At 34.2% G+C, this 19,404-nt stretch overlaps 3 protein-coding genes and 1 non-coding gene across 4 annotated transcripts; all 4 read left to right on the forward strand.

Annotated features, from left to right (window-relative positions):
• The first annotated feature begins 1,424 nt into the window (after positions 1 to 1,424).
• LOC132725203 (uncharacterized) lies at positions 1,425 to 8,859 on the forward strand. Its single transcript, XM_060710650.1, has 5 exons — positions 1,425 to 1,715; positions 2,985 to 3,185; positions 5,316 to 5,425; positions 6,189 to 6,339; positions 6,783 to 8,859. Exons 1-5 carry the CDS (start codon positions 1,531 to 1,533, stop codon positions 7,879 to 7,881), a joined length of 1,746 nt encoding a protein of 581 aa, XP_060566633.1. The 5' UTR covers positions 1,425 to 1,530; the 3' UTR covers positions 7,882 to 8,859.
• A 136-nt stretch (positions 8,860 to 8,995) lies between these two features.
• Positions 8,996 to 13,500, forward strand: LOC132726113 (retinol dehydrogenase 14-like). The gene is made up of 2 exons (XM_060711743.1): positions 8,996 to 9,129; positions 10,828 to 13,500. The coding sequence occupies exon 2, from the start codon at positions 10,850 to 10,852 to the stop codon at positions 11,825 to 11,827; it is 978 nt and encodes a 325-aa protein (XP_060567726.1). The 5' UTR covers positions 8,996 to 9,129; positions 10,828 to 10,849; the 3' UTR covers positions 11,828 to 13,500.
• Positions 13,501 to 14,936: 1,436 nt separating this feature from the next.
• Trnaq-uug (transfer RNA glutamine (anticodon UUG)) lies at positions 14,937 to 15,008 on the forward strand. The gene has a single exon. It is a non-coding gene; the product is annotated as a tRNA-Gln (tRNA).
• A 1,487-nt stretch (positions 15,009 to 16,495) lies between these two features.
• LOC132716259 (dehydrogenase/reductase SDR family member on chromosome X-like) lies at positions 16,496 to 18,110 on the forward strand. The gene has a single exon (XM_060699858.1). It carries the CDS (start codon positions 16,543 to 16,545, stop codon positions 17,515 to 17,517), a length of 975 nt encoding a protein of 324 aa, XP_060555841.1. The 5' UTR covers positions 16,496 to 16,542; the 3' UTR covers positions 17,518 to 18,110.
• The last annotated feature ends 1,294 nt before the right edge of the window (positions 18,111 to 19,404 follow it).

A 19,404-nucleotide genomic window follows, 5' to 3' on the forward strand; every position in this document is an offset into this window, starting at 1 on the left:
AGAACATAATTATGTCGGTAGCGCTTTCCGCAAATCCTTGCAATCAGTGTAAACTTTCTTATTCATTCATTTAAGATGGTAAACGGCTAATACAGCTTTTAGTCCGCGCGAGCCATATGCGTATTTTCAGGGGAGACAACTAGTACATTACGTTTTCTTTAGTCTATATAGATTACTCGCCCCTGGGGAATATTGAAAAAAAATATATTGAAAAAAAATTGACCGGGTGGAATTCATTTCCAGAATAACACCATGTGACGACATATAGTCTAGATAGTAAAATGTTTGCGCGAAGTATAATAAATGTAAATAATTTTAGTGGTATCAAGCAGTTAAAGCAATACATCTAAAGCGATTACATTTTCAATTTTCAAGAACACTAAAAATAAAATATGTATTCACAGTTTAACTGATATGATTTAATTAATATATTACCCAAAAATGACAAGGTCTACATAAACGTATTGAAGTAGAAATGCATAGCGAGAGTGTTGGCAGCTACATCACAACAGTTTAACAAGTTACAACCGATTAAAATTCAACCAAATAAGTATAAATCCATATATTGCGCAAAGGCACTGCGAGGTATTGGTCAAGTGAAATACTAGTAATAGATGTTCCGTAGATATCCGCGTCATTTGAATTTCGCGTTATTTGTTGATGATACTGAATGCATAAATGATGTTTTTTCCCCATTTTTTTGTATTGCAGATCTCTACCGGAACCATATATTGCTTAATTTGTGTTATTTGAATATATCCTCATGTTGTATTTGTAATACCTTGAGTGAAAATAAAGTTTTTTGTCTGTCTGTCTTTAGCAATAACATTTAAATATACGTCTAATAGTCATAATAGATGTTTTGAAATCTAGTGCCAGTTAAGATGAATCTGAAATGTTAAAAATAAAGTTCACCCGTGTCAGCATTGTTATCAATCAATCAATCAAGCAGTATAAAACAACTACAACAACACAGCATGTGTATCAATTTTTCGTTTTTTTTTAAAAAATAAAATAATCAATAACTCGATTAATCGATTAATGAATAATCGACTACCACTTACCACTTTAATGGGATAATCTACGAGTTTGAAAAACAGTCCATGCAAACAAAACTGCTCAAAATCTGCTCAGTGCTGTCATATGTACCGTTAACAATAAAAAAAAAAATCCTTTATATCGAAATGCTAAAGATTTCACACAATTGCACGTGCAAATAGTTTTCCCCTTATACAAAAAACCGTTGTGAGCGAAATATGTCAAAAATTGAGCATCACAGTTGAGAAGTAATTTTCTAAAGACAACTTTTAAAGTTGTTTGAGCTTGTGGAGAAAGGTGGCGGATTCTGAGAAAAAATATATTTCTATATATCTTAATATTTTAAACGTTTTAGAATATAACCAAAGAAGCTTGATTTGAAAAATTAAACGAAAAGTTTGGATTGAATAATTAAAAGACTTGTATTATTAAAGAAGCAAGCGGTTGGATTGTTCTTAGATTTAGAGATAAATAAAAGACAGTGGGTGAAATATGAAAAGGAAGCTTGAAGAAACCGACGACGGCTTTTTCGAGAAGCCGACGAAGATGTTGCCGACTGTTCCCGGGAATTATAACTGTCGGGAAGTTGACTCACCGCCGGGACAAATTGGACGGCCAGTATTAGCATCAACACCTCAAGGAGTTACGTTTGTCGGCACTAGAACTACAATGCCGGGGTAAGTGTATTAGAATAATAGAACTATATCATTATATGAATACTGTGCATATTAAATCTAAGTTGAAGGATTTCCCCACCAACCCAAATAAACATCTTTATCTGTTTATTATTAAACTTCATTGAATCCTCATTTATTTTTAATCGAAAAACTCACCATTTATTGACCAGTTAAGTGCTATCGTGTTTTTTTTCATATTAAATATTTGCCTTTTTATTGCAGAAATATTAGTTCCGAATAATACCAAAACCTTTTAAAAAAACTTACGAATCAGAATTAGAATAACTACCACATTTTGTGATTTTTTTTTATTTTATAATGTAAGCAGATTTAGAATCTAGTCAATGTATTATTCCGTTTGTTTTACGGGGTAATCAGTAAAGTGGTGTCATCCGTAAAGTTGGTGGACAGCATTATTAACTAGAATAATTAATGGACATTCTTAATGGAGGAAAAGTTTGCAAAAATGTGCGAAACTTTTGCAAGTGTAACAGGGTGTCACCAATTCTTTAATCTCTTATCATTATATTTTATTAATTTGCTTATTGAACCGCCAAAATAATGACGATGAAAAAAATGTGTTTGCCAATACAAATTTTGAATCTTAAAACTTAATCTAAGCTCTTAATCTTAAAGAGGCTAAGAATATTCTTGTGAATCGATGGGGAATTATTGAAAACATTAGAATTTATGTAAAAAGAATTTATGAAATGATTAATAACGCTATCTATCCTTTTCATACATTTACGATCTGTCAATGTACTTTGTTAAAAGTCGTGCATGTATTGTTTTATTACGTACATTTAAAGGCCTATGCGTGGTTTTTATTTCTCAAAAAAAAAAAATCTTATTTTTTGGTGCTCTGACACAGTTTCCAAAACGCTATTCATTTGCCGATTCCCAAATCCTGTACCTTTTTGGCAATTAGTAAAGTTATAGTTATTTAGTATTTTGCATGAAACTATTTTGTTTACAATTTATTACTTTTATGGCATAACAAATTTCATTCAGTGCTATTTCTGTAGGTGATAAGCATCTTGCATGCCTAATAAACATAAATCAAAAGTTATAAAACTCATCTTTGCTCTTTATAAAGGAAGAAAAAATATTTTATTTCTGTGCCTTTAAATGCTACAAATGATCACTGTTTTTAATAAAAATAATAAAGTACTGCACAGATTTTTCTATAACCATTTTACTGAGGCATAATTTGCCTTTAAATGCACCAAAATATCAAATAATAAAGTACTGAATATCTTCTTGCTTCAGAATTCCAGCATCGACTTTACAAACAAACTCAGCGGCCGAAAACGAATTACGTCACGTGATCGACAACTTTGTTAACGTGTACGAGCAACTGGACAAGAACGATGACCCGGATGTTAAACCAAACTACAGTTACTCGGAGCTGGCATACATTGCCATGCTTAGATCACCCAACTTCTGCTTACCTATAGGACAGATATACAGGTCAGAATTTGCATTTCCGTTGCTTGTTACGTCACAAAAACATGTGAAGTCATACGTAACGTAACCTCTCATTTAAAATTCACCACGCCATACGTCCTTTGTTCTGACATCAAACTCGAATATAATATATCTATCACATGGCCATTTCATATCAATCAATCAAATTTCAGATAAATATAACCATGACGTATTTCTCTAGATTGATATATAACGTGTAATAATTGTGACGACGTCATTTTCGCCTACAGTATAGAGGCATTAACAACAACAATTAAACGATCAAAATAAGATGAATTTATTAATTTCAATGCGTCTAGTCGTGTGATAAAAAGAAACTTACATTCGTTGTCATAAAATATATATAGAGGATATTCATTTTTTAGCTCACCTGTCACAAAGTGACAGGGTGAGCTTTTGTGATCGCTTTTCGTCCGGCGTCCGTCCGTCGTCCGTCCGTCCGTAAACTTTTACTTTAAATGACATCTCCTCATAAACCACTAAGCCAATTTCATCCAAACTTCACAGGAATGTTCCTTTGGTGGTCACCTTTAAAAATTGTTCAAAGAATTTAATTCCATGCAGAACTCTGGTTGCCATGGCAACCGAAAGAAAAAAACTTTAAATATCTTCTTTTAAAAAACCATAAGAGCTAGAGCTTAGATATTTGGCATGAAACATCTTCTAGTGAGTGTCTACCAAGTTTGTTCAAATAAAAGCCCTGGGGTCAAAATTGGCCCCGCCCCGGGGGGGTCATTGATGTTCCCTATATGCATATAGTAAAAACTTAAAAAATCTTTCTTAAAGAACTCAAAGAGCTATGGCTAAGATATTGAGCATCAAACATGTTCTAATAGGTGTCTACCAAGTTTGTTCAAATAAAAGCCGTGGGGTCAAAATTGGCCCCGCCCCAGGGGGTCATTGATTTTCCCTATATGCATATAGTAAAAATTCTTCTTTTAAAGAACCAAAAGAGTTAGAGCTAAGATATTTGGCATGAAACATGTTATAATAAGTGTCTACCAAGTTTATTCAAATAAAAGCCCTGGGGTCAAAATTGGCCCCGCCCCAGGGGTGTCATTGTTTTTAACTATATGTGTATAGTAAAAACTTAAAAAAAATCTTCTTTTAAAAAGCCCAATGAGCTAGAGCATAGATGTTTAGCATGAAACATCTTCTTATGGGTGTCTACCAAGTTTGTGCAAATAAAAGCCCTTGGGTTAAAATTGGCCCTGCAACGTTGTGGGGGGGGGGTGGGGGGCCTACATACAGGTGAGCGATCTCAGGGCCATCATGGCCCTCTTGTTTCTGTATAGGATTTATTTTCATCGAGTGGTATGAAAATAAATATTTCATGAGTGAAATATGATAATTTTCATACCACAAAATGAAAATATATCCTGTATTTATAGAGAAAACTTGAATTTTCTGTTTACTATATACATGTACATTCTTTTGACATTACAATTTGAAAGACTTCCCTTTAAATGTTGTGTATTGGCTGACTTAAGAAGAAAGTAGTCCGGCAAGATACCAGTGAAAACACGGAATATATGTTTCACACACATGTCTTGTAGGTCTCTGACCAAGGCCCGTTACTCTAGCATGGACATTTACTCGGTTACTTTCCTTAGTGAATGTTATGGTTTCCAAACTTGCATATGTCTTGTCTTATTTTCAAGAGAATGGACACCTCTTGTTTATTTTGATTTTTTTGCATCCCCACGCAACGTGTTCAGTATATCAGCATGCCTCCAGATTCATGCTAATTTTCATGAAAATTTTGAAAATGCATTTAAAAGTAGACTTTTGTCAATTGAATAAAGAAGGTAATTCACACACTGCAGACGGCACTTACAAACCACATAAAATCCAAACAGACTGAGGTCAAAATATTCAAAAGTAGCCCTTATTGTGTTAATTATGCAGTAGAAATATGTCGATAAATACTAAAAAAATTAATCATTATCGCACATAACAAGTACATTATTAACTGAATTTTTTACTATTTTAAAAATCTTTGTTCATTTTCTTCAAGTGAGATTTCCTTGAAACATTTTGACTCAGCTGGAGGTATGCAGCTTTAATACGGTATAAGATTACTTTTAATACAAAATATACGTTTATTTTCAGCTATATTCAAACTCGTTTCAAGTTCTTCAGGAATTCTACACGAAAACACTGGAAGAATGCCGTCAGACACAGCCTGGCAAAAACCATGTGTTTCTCAAAGATACCAGTTGGTAAGTAGAACTTTTTGAGTTTTATTTACTTCGTGTTAAAGGAACTCCACCGAGTTAAAGGAACTCCACCGAGGTCCAGAAACCTAAAATCTGAATTCCTAACATTGATCAGCTTTGACATTAAAACAGATAGATATGCAAATGGTAGTAATGAAATAAATAATATACTCAGAAATAAATTTACTAATTACTTAACATTTTTCTAATTGATTAATAGAAAGTTTTTCCTGACAGTAAAAACATCTTTGGATTTAAAACTACACACTTGTATATAGTTGTATTTCACACTGAGCAACTTTTTGGCTATTTACTTTGTAATAATCCTATCAGTTATGCGGCCGGACTTAAGAATTTTGTCGTTAGGAAACTGTCCAGCTAGTTTATAGGATGGTTGTTCTACTGAGATGTCCTTACTGCACAAAGGACTATTTGGGGTCTTCCCCCACCTAAGTTTGAAAGCAGCCAAGTGACCTTTACATTGCCGATGATACAATAGGAACGTCCTCGGCTATTATCTATAATATAGATCCGAAGACTGACGGAAAGGGCCGAAAAGTTGCGATTGCCGATGATATAAACTTCTCCTGTGCACGTGCTACATTTGCATATGATGTAAAATTTGCAAATGCCCGGATGTAGATGTAGACCGGTTACGCTGCGGCCAGTAACACACTGTAAAGGGGAGATCACTGCGTGGGAGATTGGATCAATCTATATGTATATCAATTAACTAACTGTATTTTATTTGTATACCGTATTTCAGGTCGTGGTGCGAGCAACAAAGAGAAGCTAGCAAGGTCTACTTACTTATGGTGTATCTTGCCCAACAGTATTGCCTGCTTCGCAAGGGGAGACTACCGGGCCTCAATAGATCGTGAAACAGGAACAAATACTCTACGATCTGCATATTTCAGGTAAGCGTCTAATTGCGTCACATTGTACATTTTTTAAAATTAAAGATCGTCATTCAATTACAAAGGAAATGACGATATTATTTTGCTGGATTGTTCCTATTTTGTTACATTAGGAATTTCTGAATAAAGTCAGATTCGAGCAGTAAGAGTTGTCGTTCATTTGGTAGCATTTTAGTACCAAAATAAATAAATAAATAAATAAATAAATTTAAATAAATAAATAAATAAATAAATAAATAAATAAATAAATAAATAAATAAATAAATAAAATGTTTTAACCCTTGCATGAAAATGGGATGTCATTGCATGATTTGTATACACAACTTGTGCTGGTATAGTTCTCATAAAATCTATCGCTTATATTTTGCTTATTTCTTTTTTGGCAAATATAACTTGTAAATGTCAAAATATAACATACGTTCATTTTTTTTTTAAAAATTCAGGATGAATTCGGAACCGTTCTGGAACGCTATAGGAGACTACATTTCAAACAAAATGGCGCACTTCCGAAGAACTCTAGAGGAATCGATAACTCCAGGACATATATTCGAGTCTCAAATATGTTCGTTTCCATGGAAACAAGAAAACAGCCATGATGAAAACCAACAACCGATGTTGAGGTACCAGGACGTGAAAAATCAGCCACGAATACCTGTGAGCAAACACCAAAGAAATTGTGGACTAACATCGAATGCTTCGACCCCGGTATACCTTGTCACCCAAGCATCTGAGATGGTACTTCCGCCTTCGCAAGCGCAAATTTCACCTCCGTCTACGCATGCGCAAATTTCACATCATACGCAAATGTATCACATGCAGACGAGAAGTTCTTCACCAGCTCTACATGTGCGAAAAGATCAGTCACCTAACGTTTCAACGTTTGATCATCGCAATACAGCGCCAAATTTTCGAGATCCATGGCTTCCGGGAATGACTTCATCTAGTCCAGAATCCAGTTTTATATGTCCGGATTTGGATCGGGGGACGCCGCCTTACACGTCATTTGAATGTACCGACAGTGGATATGTTGATTCTAGTGTGAATGATAACTCAGGCAATTTCCTCAACAGCTGTGCAGAACAGAACTATAATAGATATTTGACGTCACCACCGGCAAATGTCCCGTCACGTGACCATCACTTCTCAGACAACAACGGCGAATATGATTTCAATCAGTTTGATCTGTCACCTTTTTCTCTCAGTGACTTTTCAGACTTGAACGAAACCAACGCACATCCAGGATTTACCTCGGACAAAATACGCAGACGATCTTTAATGTCTCCGCCTTCACATCCTATAGGACAACCCATGTTTATTTCCACTCCTTTGGCTAACCAGACAAAGTCATCTGCCTTTGAATGTGTGCGGCGACCTTTGCTTAACCAGGTTTCTCCGCCAACTCAGTGCAGGTATATGTACCAGCCAGGGCCCCAGGCCCAGTCACATGAACACAGAAGTACACCGACTCCACCGATAATGTATGTTAATGAAGACGGAATGTTTTCAACGCCCCTAATACCACACTGGGCATCGTACTGTTAAAGGACACGCATTAATGAACCGGTAGCTTTGTTTAACCAATATGTTTTTTTTTCTTGAAATTTAAGTGTTCTTTTTTTCTAAATTAACTAAAACTATAGAGGACAAATCTGAAAATAAGGTTTTTTTTTCGTTCTCCTTTTATTTAATGTCAGACCTTCCTAGAGAAATCCTTGCATTGTTATTTTTCTTTCGTTTATTGTAAGGATTTCAAAACTAGGAAACTTTGGCATTTCATCAGGTTTATCGTGATATTTTTCTCTTGTATTTCGTTTCGACAAGGGAAAATGTGTTCTTGTTCTCCAATACTGAGGATAAACAGAAATCTTTTTTGGTCTTGCAAATTGTTTTTTTTTTCTGAAAAAAAAAGACGATAATTTCAAAATCACAGCTAGTCAATCAACATAAACGCTAAGACACTTTAGAACGTGAATATTAAAAAGCCAGTTGTCGGTTTTCTTGCATTTATCTTGCATTTCATTTCGGCAAGGTTGAAAGGAACACATCTGACATCCAAATACTATATCATATTTTTTTTCAACGTATCATTTACCAGCAACGCGTATTTTGAAGAAAAAAAAAGCATATTGATTAAACAAAAGCTACTCCTACCGAATGTTTTAATGACTTGATTTTAATGTTGCCGAATATTTTTAAGTTTTACCTTCTTTTATTAAGACATTTGTTTTTTATTGTTAATGATTTTATTAAGTTTTTAAAACCTCACAAACTAGTGCTATGATTTGTGTGATTTGTAAAATAGCTATATTATAAAATGTAATTTTAAACGTGTGAATATTTTATCATTAATTTTGTGTGAATATTTTAAGTGTGATGTTTTTATGTACAATATAAATAAAGCGTCTGTGGACAGCGCAGTTTTAATTGATAATTAGATTATTGAGATATGTATAATAAAGTTTGTATATTGCTTAAAAATGTAAAGTATGATTCACATGTCAATAAATGTATATGTATCAATGCACTCTTTGTCATTAACAAAAAGGCTCTTGTGTAAATGAATATGACACAAAAATGCAGACGTACTCGAAACAAAACCTCCGGAAGTTTGACGGAAAGGACCGAGAAGATGCGATTGACAAAAGCAGCAGACGATATCTTAAATCGCAACTTTTCGGTTGTTTCCGTCAAATTACGAACCATATGCGGGTTAAGATATAGAACATTTGTAAACAAAAACATGCAATGGTGTAATGAATAATATAAAGGATAAAATATATACTTAAACAGGTGCGTTTTATTTTGATATTTATACTTAAGAATTATGATTGCTACAATTATTAAATATTGTAATGGTTTATTATTTTGATATATCTTATTTGTACATTTCTGTATTATATTCAGTACAGATCAATAAATAGTTTATGCTATAATACTATAATCCATTTCGTATACATGTATATATAGATATTCTGATTATGAGATTATTTATATACGTAAAAAAACGAGATCGTTTCTTATTTTAAGGTAATTACGCATAATTTGACAGCCATGTTTGATTAAAATTTTCACTTATTGGTCCATTTGAAGTGAAAGTAGGCCAAAATTCATATTTAAAAGTAGCTAAAGAGACTTCAGCGAACAGCTTTTATAGTACTGCTAGACCTATTGCACAACGTCAAAATAAAAGCGACAAATAACGTTATGGAAGCCAGAACTAATAACATACTATTGTAACATAAAACTAAGTTATAAATAATATTACCATTGAGTGCTAAATTTCTGAATACCAAGTTCTTTGTGTTTGTTGCAATAAACCAGCATTCCACTGCACTATAGCAGACTTTTAACTGGATTTTGCCAGTCATGAAATGTGCTTAAAACCTTGCAAAAGATTTTACTTTGTCTTATTCAAAGTAAATATAATAATGTGGAGAAGTTACTGGTTGCTTGTGCGTACCATAGGGTTAGACACAACACCGTACCACCCCTAGTCCCCAGAAATAAAAGTTAATTTCTACATTTAATATTCATAACAACAATAATGTTACATTGTTAGACGATTCTTACTTATACTATATTTAGAGGCGGAGGTGTATTGAAAATTGTCTAATACTGTCATATCAATGATGTTATGAATATTAAATGTGGAATTTATATGAGCCGCGTCACGACAAAACCAACGTAATGGCTTTGCGAACAGCATGGATCCAGACCAGCCTGCGCATCCGCGCAGTCTGATCAGGATCCATGCTGTTCGCTATCAGTTTTTCTATTTGTAATAGAGTTTGTAAGCGAACAGCATGGATCCTGATCAGACTGCGCGGGCGCAAACCCATTACGTTGGTTTTGTCGTGACGCGGCTCATATTTCTTTTACGGTTGTAACAGGGACTGGGGGCGGTAGGGGACAGGGGTATAATCAGATCACAGCGTCTTACGCCTGTGGTTCTACATATTACATTGCGGGTTAGAGTTTTGCTGGTAGAGAATATATACGTTATATAAATACCTACTGAAATATTCTAATTAAATGGCATTAAACTGAAAAAATATACCGTTACCTTGGCAACTGATCAATTTGTTTGTGGGTTTAGCTTGAGTGTGCAATTTAACCAGCCGTGCAGATGGAACGCGGGGTAAAATACAGAACATTAGGTATATAGGTGTATTGAAAATGGAAGATAAGAAGCGTAACATACATTTGTAATCACATGTTTCCATATTATGCGAGTTTTATTTAGTTAAGATAATCATTTTTAGCTCAAAAATTCGATGAATAGGGAGAGCTATAGTACTCGCCCAGGCGTCGGCGTCACCGTTACACTTTTTGCGTGCAAGTTTGTATCTTCGTAACAGAAGGTAAGACGTCATTTAGGTTAAGGGGAAACCTTTAAAGATCAAAATATCTTAAATATTAAAAGTAAAGAAAAAAATCTGCATAAATCGGCAGTATTGTTTATTTATCATTCTTTTTTTCTAATTTCAGATAACAGTATAAATAAAGTAAAATGGGCAGCAGCGTTTCGTTTCCTATTACACAGATCCCAAGAGATCGCATTTTCATTGTAACCGGAGCAAATACCGGGATCGGATATGAACTGGCTAAATGGTGCGCAATGATGGGAGGCACTGTTATCTTAGCATGCCGGTCAGAGGATCGAGCCAGAAAAGCCATGGAGACAATGCAAGAGGACTTTGAAAAAGAACGAGCGAAAGGAACGACGGGTTTAACTGAAAATCCGACACTAGCACTCGAATTCATGAAATTAGACCTGGCATCTTTTGAATCAGTTGTGAATTTTTGTGATGAATTTAAGAAAAGTGGTCGCAAGCTCCACGTGCTGGTTTGTAATGCTGGATTGGGCTTTGCCGCGTATAAACAAAGCGCTGACGGACTAGAAATGATGTTACAGGTCAATTATTTGAGTCATTTTCTAATGATAGCGAAACTTCTGCCAATTATGAGGCAGTCCGGACCAGATTGCCGGATCATCCTCACCTCAAGTGCTTATCACCATCGAGGAACATTTGATGTTGCCACGATGAATTATACAGGAACGGCCAACAACTTTCCTGATTTGAATTACTACGGAAGATCAAAATTGTACCAAGTTATGCAAGCATATGCTATGACAACCCGTTTGAAAGGCTCAAACGTTACCGTTAACAGCTTACATCCGGGCTTTGTTGACTCGGAGTTATTCCGTGAAGCAGACAAAGGTATCTTTAAGTGTTGTTTGGGGTGTTTTCGCTGTTGCGGGATTATGGTAACTACTCTGAAAGGAGCCAGTACTAGTATAGATCTTGCCACAAATCCAAAACGCGCCGGAATGTCCGGGCATTATTGGACGGACTGTAAAATAAAAACGTCATCAAGTACGTCACGTGACGAGCAGAAACAAGAGGCGCTTTGGAAAGCAACGTTTCCGTTCATTCAAAAGTACCTAACCGAGTCTGAAATATCTGGTATGGAGGGGGACACATAAAACAGAACTTTCAATTTAATCAACAGCTACATATAGACAAAAGTGTTAACTATAAGTACTTCATATAAATAACATAATTCGATTTCATCTATATACAGCTGCACCAAATGCCGTTACAGCTTGTTTTGTTTAAATTGGTTGAAATTTTGAACATTTTTGTCAAATTAAGGAACTGAAGCATGTGTTCTTAGAAAGATGTTATACTTCACAAACAAAGCGTACTTTACATTGATCAACAATGGTTGTTTTCTTAATTGACACATAAAAGGTACATTTTGCCTCCTTCTTTGGAAAGGTCAAAGGTGATATGCTTAAGTTAAAAATGGTTTTGATTTCATGTTTTAATGTTTATCACTTGAGGAAAAGTAGCGCTGAATGTGAAATTATTTTGTCATAAAAGAAGCAACTAGACTAGTAATTTAAGGACTGCTGGTCTCGTGGGTTCAAACGCCGTTAGGGGCAATAGTTGTTATAAACTTCACACTCGTTACTTGGCACTGATTGATTCCAGGAACGAATTTGAAAATGTGCTCTTAAGCTTATATACATTTAGCTTTAAACTCAAACGAACTAAAATAAATTGTGTATAAATCAAATCACTGTCAGCCATTTTCTTAGCCCGGAAATGCACGTTATATAGCGGAAGCTTCTTACCGGAAAACTATACGTAATCGATTCTATCCCGGAAGTACTACTTGATTACAACGTTATGAAATGTATTATTTGTCTACATGCCAATTAAATTAGCAAGGAAAATACATGGACAACTAGAAATTAATTAAGCCACAAAGGGGGATAAATTTCATTAAGACTGAATTATTGAAACCTATCGTGACTGACCTCCCTCAATTAAGATAAAACACTAACCAACCATTTCAACCATGGCAGGGTTCGGACGCTAGCTATGGTCATAGTGTTTCGACCAGACAACACGGAAACCTATACAATGGTTAGGCCTTAGTGACATTACGAATTTACTCGGGAAGAACCGGTCTCTCTGGTTCCAAATTGTTTCGCAATTACCGAAACTTGGCATGCGCAGAACATTGACTACAACCAAAAATAGTTAGGCCCCGAACCATGCATAAGTTTTTCGCGTATCATGTAAATGGTGTAATTTTAAAGATGGTATACTGTACTGTTTTATACCCTGCCAAATTACTGTATAAGTGACAGTATTTTTTTTTAAATCAGCAAGCCCCCAGATTCATGCTAATTTTCATGAAAATTTTGAAAATGTATTTAAAAGTAAAATATTGCGAAGTGAACAAAGTAAATAATTTTCAAATTGCAAACGGGAATTACAGACCATAAAATGTACCAAAAAGAGGTCAAAATATGAAAAATGTGCCCTTACTGCGTTAATAACGCAGTAGAAAGATAGTAAAAGGTACTGCAAAATTGATCATAAATGGCACATAACATTTATCTTGAATCATTTTACTTTTCTTAAAATCTCAGTAATTTTTGTCATTTATGATTTTCTTTAAATATTTTGGCTCATCTTGAGGCATGCAGCTTTAAAACATTGTTGTTTTTTCTCCATTTCTGAATAAATCAAATTCTATGTTATTTGTTGAATATGAACATGACATATTTATATTTTGTATATTTATTTTATATAAATTTTGTACCATGCACAAATCCAAAATAAAATGATTTTCTCTTTTGTATCATCTATTTCTGTGATTATTTTGTTCCTACAAATCCAAAATGTGAACATGAGTCTGGTGCAAACATCTTTTTTCCTGTTTGACTATTTCTGTGTGCTTCTGGACATCGTAGCCTGGTAAGATATTTTTTTTCTTAAAGGGACTCCACTGAGGTTTTTTGACATGATGGGACTGAAAATAGTTTTTTCCAGATAAATGTACCATTTTATGTAGGTGTAGACCACGAATCTTTGTGCAAAATGTCAGATCATTCGCACACATCGTTTTTCCAGAATAATTATTCAAATTGTAAAAAATGACTTAAAATGAAAAGCGTTTAAACACTTTTCACTCAAATTAGGCTAAGAAAAGCATAAAACTACGATTTTCGATTTATTTTATGTATATTTCTTAACTATCTTTGCATATATTTCTGTTTAAAGCGCCCCAGTTCATTTATATAAGAAATTCTAATGTTATGTGTTTAGGCTTTTAAACCTCAGTGGAGTCCCTTTAAGATTAATAATGGATATTTTTGATGTTAAATCACTTGATTAAAATTCGGCGGTTTAACTCAGGTGCCCGCGTGTGCTTAAAATAATGCACGAGAGAGCTTCTTAGGTCCTTCTTTCTCCACCAGTCAAAGCCCGGAAGTACCGATATGACTTTTAGTGTCAGCATGATTTATAAACTGACAAAACGAACGAACGGACGAACAAACGCATTTTTTAAAGAGATGTTTTCTTTAATCGTTGATTTGTTTTCCGATGCTGACTCAATGAAATCCTTTATTCCTTTGTGGCATTCCATATTTTTCATTTTGCTACCTACTATGCCACTGGCCCTACGGGCTCGGGCCATAAATGCGAACGAGGGCTTCTGCAGATGTAAATGCCTGAAAAAGGTTCATTAACCATTTTTTAAATAATACTCCATGCACGAAAGCTACGTGCATGCCATTGACAGACCAACTCACGGTGATCAGCCAGATACCAGACACGGCATACGATCGAAAATAAATACATTTACTTTTATATGAATGGCGACCTTGGGCATGTGCTTGTAGCTACAATATAATCGATCTATGATCTGTTCGATCGAAACAATATATTTATTTATCACCTACGTAAAAACAGTATTGCATATACATGTATTTCGACGTACCGTCATTTGAGTTGTACCGTCATTTGAGTAATACGAGCATAGCGTAAAAGACGCCCTAAATGTATGCGTTAAACTATAAACGCGTCAATGAAAAAGTCATTTTTTTTTCTTTAAACAGTTCTTATTTGGATATGTTATAAATAGAATATTATATTTTGTATAGTTTTATAACTACATAAATTTATAAAACCCTTGAACGCTCGCTAGAGGTATAATATAATTTTATTTAACTCGTTCAATTTAATTCAATGTAGAATCTACCTTTGTATACAAGATAAACTAGTTTATGTATAGGTTCTATGGTGTAATGGTTAGCACTCTGGACTTTGAATCCAGCGATCCGAGTTCAAATCTCGGTAGAACCTTTTCTTTTGTTGCAAACTATGGCGACTTTTTTATACACAAATTTGAGTGTACATTTGTATTTCATTATTAAAGTGGTTTCTGACATTTGATAGTGTAATCGGTCAAAATATATTTACCAATTTAAACATTTTTATGGCATAATAGTTAGCATGGTGTTAAATTATAACCCGACAAAACCCTTCACGAAGTAAACTTCAAACTTTGGACTTTTTAAGTATCATAACAGACCTGTGTAAAAATAGTTCGGCAACATTTATTCTTCGTCGGAAATTTGTCGGTTTTCTATGATATTATGTCCTGAAATTAATGTACAATATATATTTATTTTTTCTTAAAAAAAATGACTTGTTTATTTACCGTGAATATGCCCACTTTGGAGTCATTGTCTTCTTACATCGTAACGTCTGAATACACATTTTTTGAATATGTTTAAACACTCGGCTAAATCGTTATTTTGTGCATAATAGCTAAATCGGATATTGCGAAATGTCGTTTATTACAAACAAGATCTTTTCAAACTTCAAATAAAATTCAATTTGACACGAAACAATAAAACAATCGTACATTTTATCACATATTTTAAATCACGTGATATTCGTAAAAAGGTTTAACAATTAACATATTAAAGGGACTCCACTGAGCATTTTGACATGACGGGACTGGAAATAATTTTTCGAGTTTAATGCTCCATTTGTTTCAGATCTAGACCAATAACTTGTGTGCAAAGTTTCAGATCGTTTTCCAGAAAAAAATATTCTAATTTAGCAAAATGACCCGAAATTGAAAAGCGTTTCAGCGCTTTTCACCCAAATCGTGTAAAAAAAGGGCAATAATACGATTTTCAATTCTATCTGAGTATATTTCTTAACTATCTTCTGCATATCTGTCTATTTTAAGTGCTCTAGCTTATCTATGTTCGAAATTCAAATTTTATGTTTTTAAGCTTTAGGACCTAAGTGGAGTTCCTTTAAGTTAACCACGTAATAGTAAATCACTACTTTGTTGACGGCTTATAAAACCCCTTTGTAAATACCCATATATGTAAATATGCGCACAGGTAAACAGATTGATCGATTGTTGTGAATCGCAATACTTCAATTTTGAACTCTTTAGATAAAATTCGTCGATTTTTATAAACGTGATAAAAATTGTTTAACAATACATGGTGTAGGAACATTGATTATAGTTTGTTGGATATACGGCACTGGTAATTAATTTTGATAATCATACATTTCACAATAATTAGAAAAGTTACAATATATACACAGTATTTAGTTGGCTGTAACAATGAAATATAATCTATATACCTTACTGCAGACCGTTGTGATATTTTAAACAAAAATGCATGAATTGTAAGGGGTTATTTTCTGGTTTGCATAAAAAGATTTTTTTTACTTAATCAATTACATCTAAAAATAGTTCGCGTTAATCGCTCATGATCTATTCGTGTTTTAGCCTTCTTGTATTTGCCACATTCAGTCAAGTTTTGTACTATAGAATTAATATTTTAGGTACACTAGAAGTTATATCATAATGGGTGGGAAACCTTCCTTTCCTGTTCAACCACTTCCGGATGATCGTATTTTCGTAGTAACTGGGGGAAATGCCGGCATCGGGTATGAAATGGCTAAATGGTGCGCCATGATGGGCGGTAAAGTCGTTATAGCGTGCCGGTCGGAGGTTCGAGCACGAAAGGCCATTGAGAAAATGCAAGAAGAATTCCAGTCTGAGAAGGGAAAGGGGACAAAGGGTTTAACAGAAAACCCAAAGTTAGCCGTTGAATTCATGGAACTAGATTTAGCGTCGTTTACGTCAGTTTTAAAATTTTGTGACGAGTTCAGGAAAAGTGGGCGTAAATTGCACGTGCTATGTTGTAACGCTGGTATATGTTACAGCCATGGCAGAAAAACTGAAGATGGCTTCGAGATGATGCTGCAAGTCAATTATCTAGGTCATTTTGTCATCATTGCCAAATTACTGTCGACAATGCGAGCGTCTGGGCAGGATTGTCGAGTTATTTTCACGTCGAGTATTGCTCATGATAGCGGCATCTTTGATCTGAATACATTGCAATATGACGAAAAGTTCGAGAAGCATCCTGAGCTCGAGTATTACTCCCGATCAAAATTGTACCAAGTTATGCAGACGTATGAAATGGCACGTCGATTTAAAGATTCAAACATCACATTCAATAGCCTACATCCGGGTCTTGTTGACACAGAAATATTCAACGAAGCTGAAAGTTGTTTTGATAGATGTTGTATAGGATGTGTACGAAAAATAGGCGCAATGAGAACCAGCTTAGAGGGCGCCACCACCGGAATTGAACTTGCGACCAATCCTAAACAGAAAGGGGTGTCAGGATACTACTGGGTGGACTGTAAGCAAACAATGTCATCGAGTACGTCACGTGACGCAGAAAGACAGAAGGAATTATGGGACAAAACGTTAGAGTTAATCCAACAGTACCTGACAGATGCTGAAAAAACTGGATTGGAGGGCAAATGATGTGACCTAAAGTTCAAACAATGAAGATTAGAAAGTGTTGTTATAAACCGTTTCATTATGGCACTTTAACAGAGTACAAACAGTTTGTTATATTTTATGAAAAAAAACTATATGGCTCTGAACACCGTTTATTGTGATTTTTTTTCTGATAAATAAATAAATGAATAAATAAATGAATGAATGAATGAATGAATGAATGAATGAATGGATGAATATATGAATGAATGAATAAATGAATGAGTAAATAAATAGACAAAAATAAATAAATAAATGCATGAATGAATAAATGAGTAAATAAACAAATACAAATAAATAAAAAAATAATCACACTTTATTCAAAATTTTAAGTATGAGCGAAATATATAACTTTGACACATTTTGTTTGTTCTTGATAAGACAACAAAATCGATAGGAGATAAGAATGTTTTTAAACATAACTGTAAAGATTCACTGTCGTTTATTTTTGACGTGACAAATTTATGAAAATCAATGTGGTGTTATTATATAAAGGCATGTAGATATGTCATATTGTAGTTTTTGTATCTATATAAAACGATGATTATTTGCACAGCAAATAAAATACAATGACAGCAGTATTTATTGCATTTTTTTTCAAGGCCCATTAAACCTCATCAATGCTATCATTATAATTTTTCAAAAAGTTTTTAGTTTTGGTGTCATTTTACAGTTTTCAAAAAGTGACTTACATGTCATATTTCTGAGCCATCTTCTGTTTCCTTTGCGTTTTGATTAATAGTACAGTTGTAGTGAATTAGTATTTTGTATGGAAGTGTAAATGCTACAAGTTTTTTTTTGGAAATGTGAGAGAAACATATTTTAGTAGGCCTACATATGTTAAGACGTCAAAATGTGTTCAAACTTACGGTGAAGCGTTTCATTCTCTAAAATGATCTTAGGACATGTACACTGTTACAATCGCACCTGCCTTTTAAACATTTAAAACAAGTTGTAATTTCATTATAACTTAATATAAATTTAAACACCTAAAACAGATAAGACACTCATTATACTTCAAGTACAATTTACTACTTAATAGCCTAATAAAATTTATTTTATGTTATTATATGTGCCGATTTCCAGTGTTGTATATAAAATACATTTTCGATGATATGGAACAATGATATCGTAAATCTAATACATGCAAACAACTTATAATTTTGTGATCAATACAGATAACGGCTTATATAAACACAAAACACCTATTGACAAATTTCTACGAAAGCGACCCGACTCAAAATACTTCCTGTTTGAAGAAATATCTTGAAGGAAGTCTATTATATGCTTACATATCTACGAAAGATCTTCATGGATTCACAATTTAACGTCGGGAATTCCCGTTTTCAACATATGGAATTCACGAATTCATGATTTCAGCTTCATAAATTTACGATTTCAACTTCACGAATTCATGAAGTTGAAATCGTGAATTCATGAAGTTGAAAGTTGAAATCGGGAATTCATGAAGTTGAAATATCCCCTACGGTCTTTCGTACATATCAGCTGATGTTGAGTGTTTAATATAACTGTAACATCTAAACCTGAAGCCAATGTTTCTAGTTCTGAAGAATGACATCAAATGCATGTACTATTAAAGTCGCTGCGTAACATCATATACGGACTAGTAATCTAAAGATCTCTAGATAGTCAAGCGGGTTCAAACCCCGTCTGAGGCAAGCCGTTGTTTCCGCCCAGGAACAACGCAATAGCTGAATTGTGCTCCGGTGGATTCAAAATGGCTTACTGCATTTATCCAAACTCCTTACAGTGATAACCTCCCTTTTTAGATTGTAATCACTGCGTTCGCAGACGTCACATGATAATGAAAGTCACATGACGTAACGTCGAAATTCAAATGTTGATATCGAC

Source organism: Ruditapes philippinarum, unplaced genomic scaffold, assembly GCF_026571515.1.
Source record: "Ruditapes philippinarum isolate M1 unplaced genomic scaffold, ASM2657151v2 ctg1952_1_1_1_1, whole genome shotgun sequence".
NCBI classification, from domain to species: Eukaryota; Metazoa; Mollusca; class Bivalvia; order Venerida; family Veneridae; genus Ruditapes; species Ruditapes philippinarum.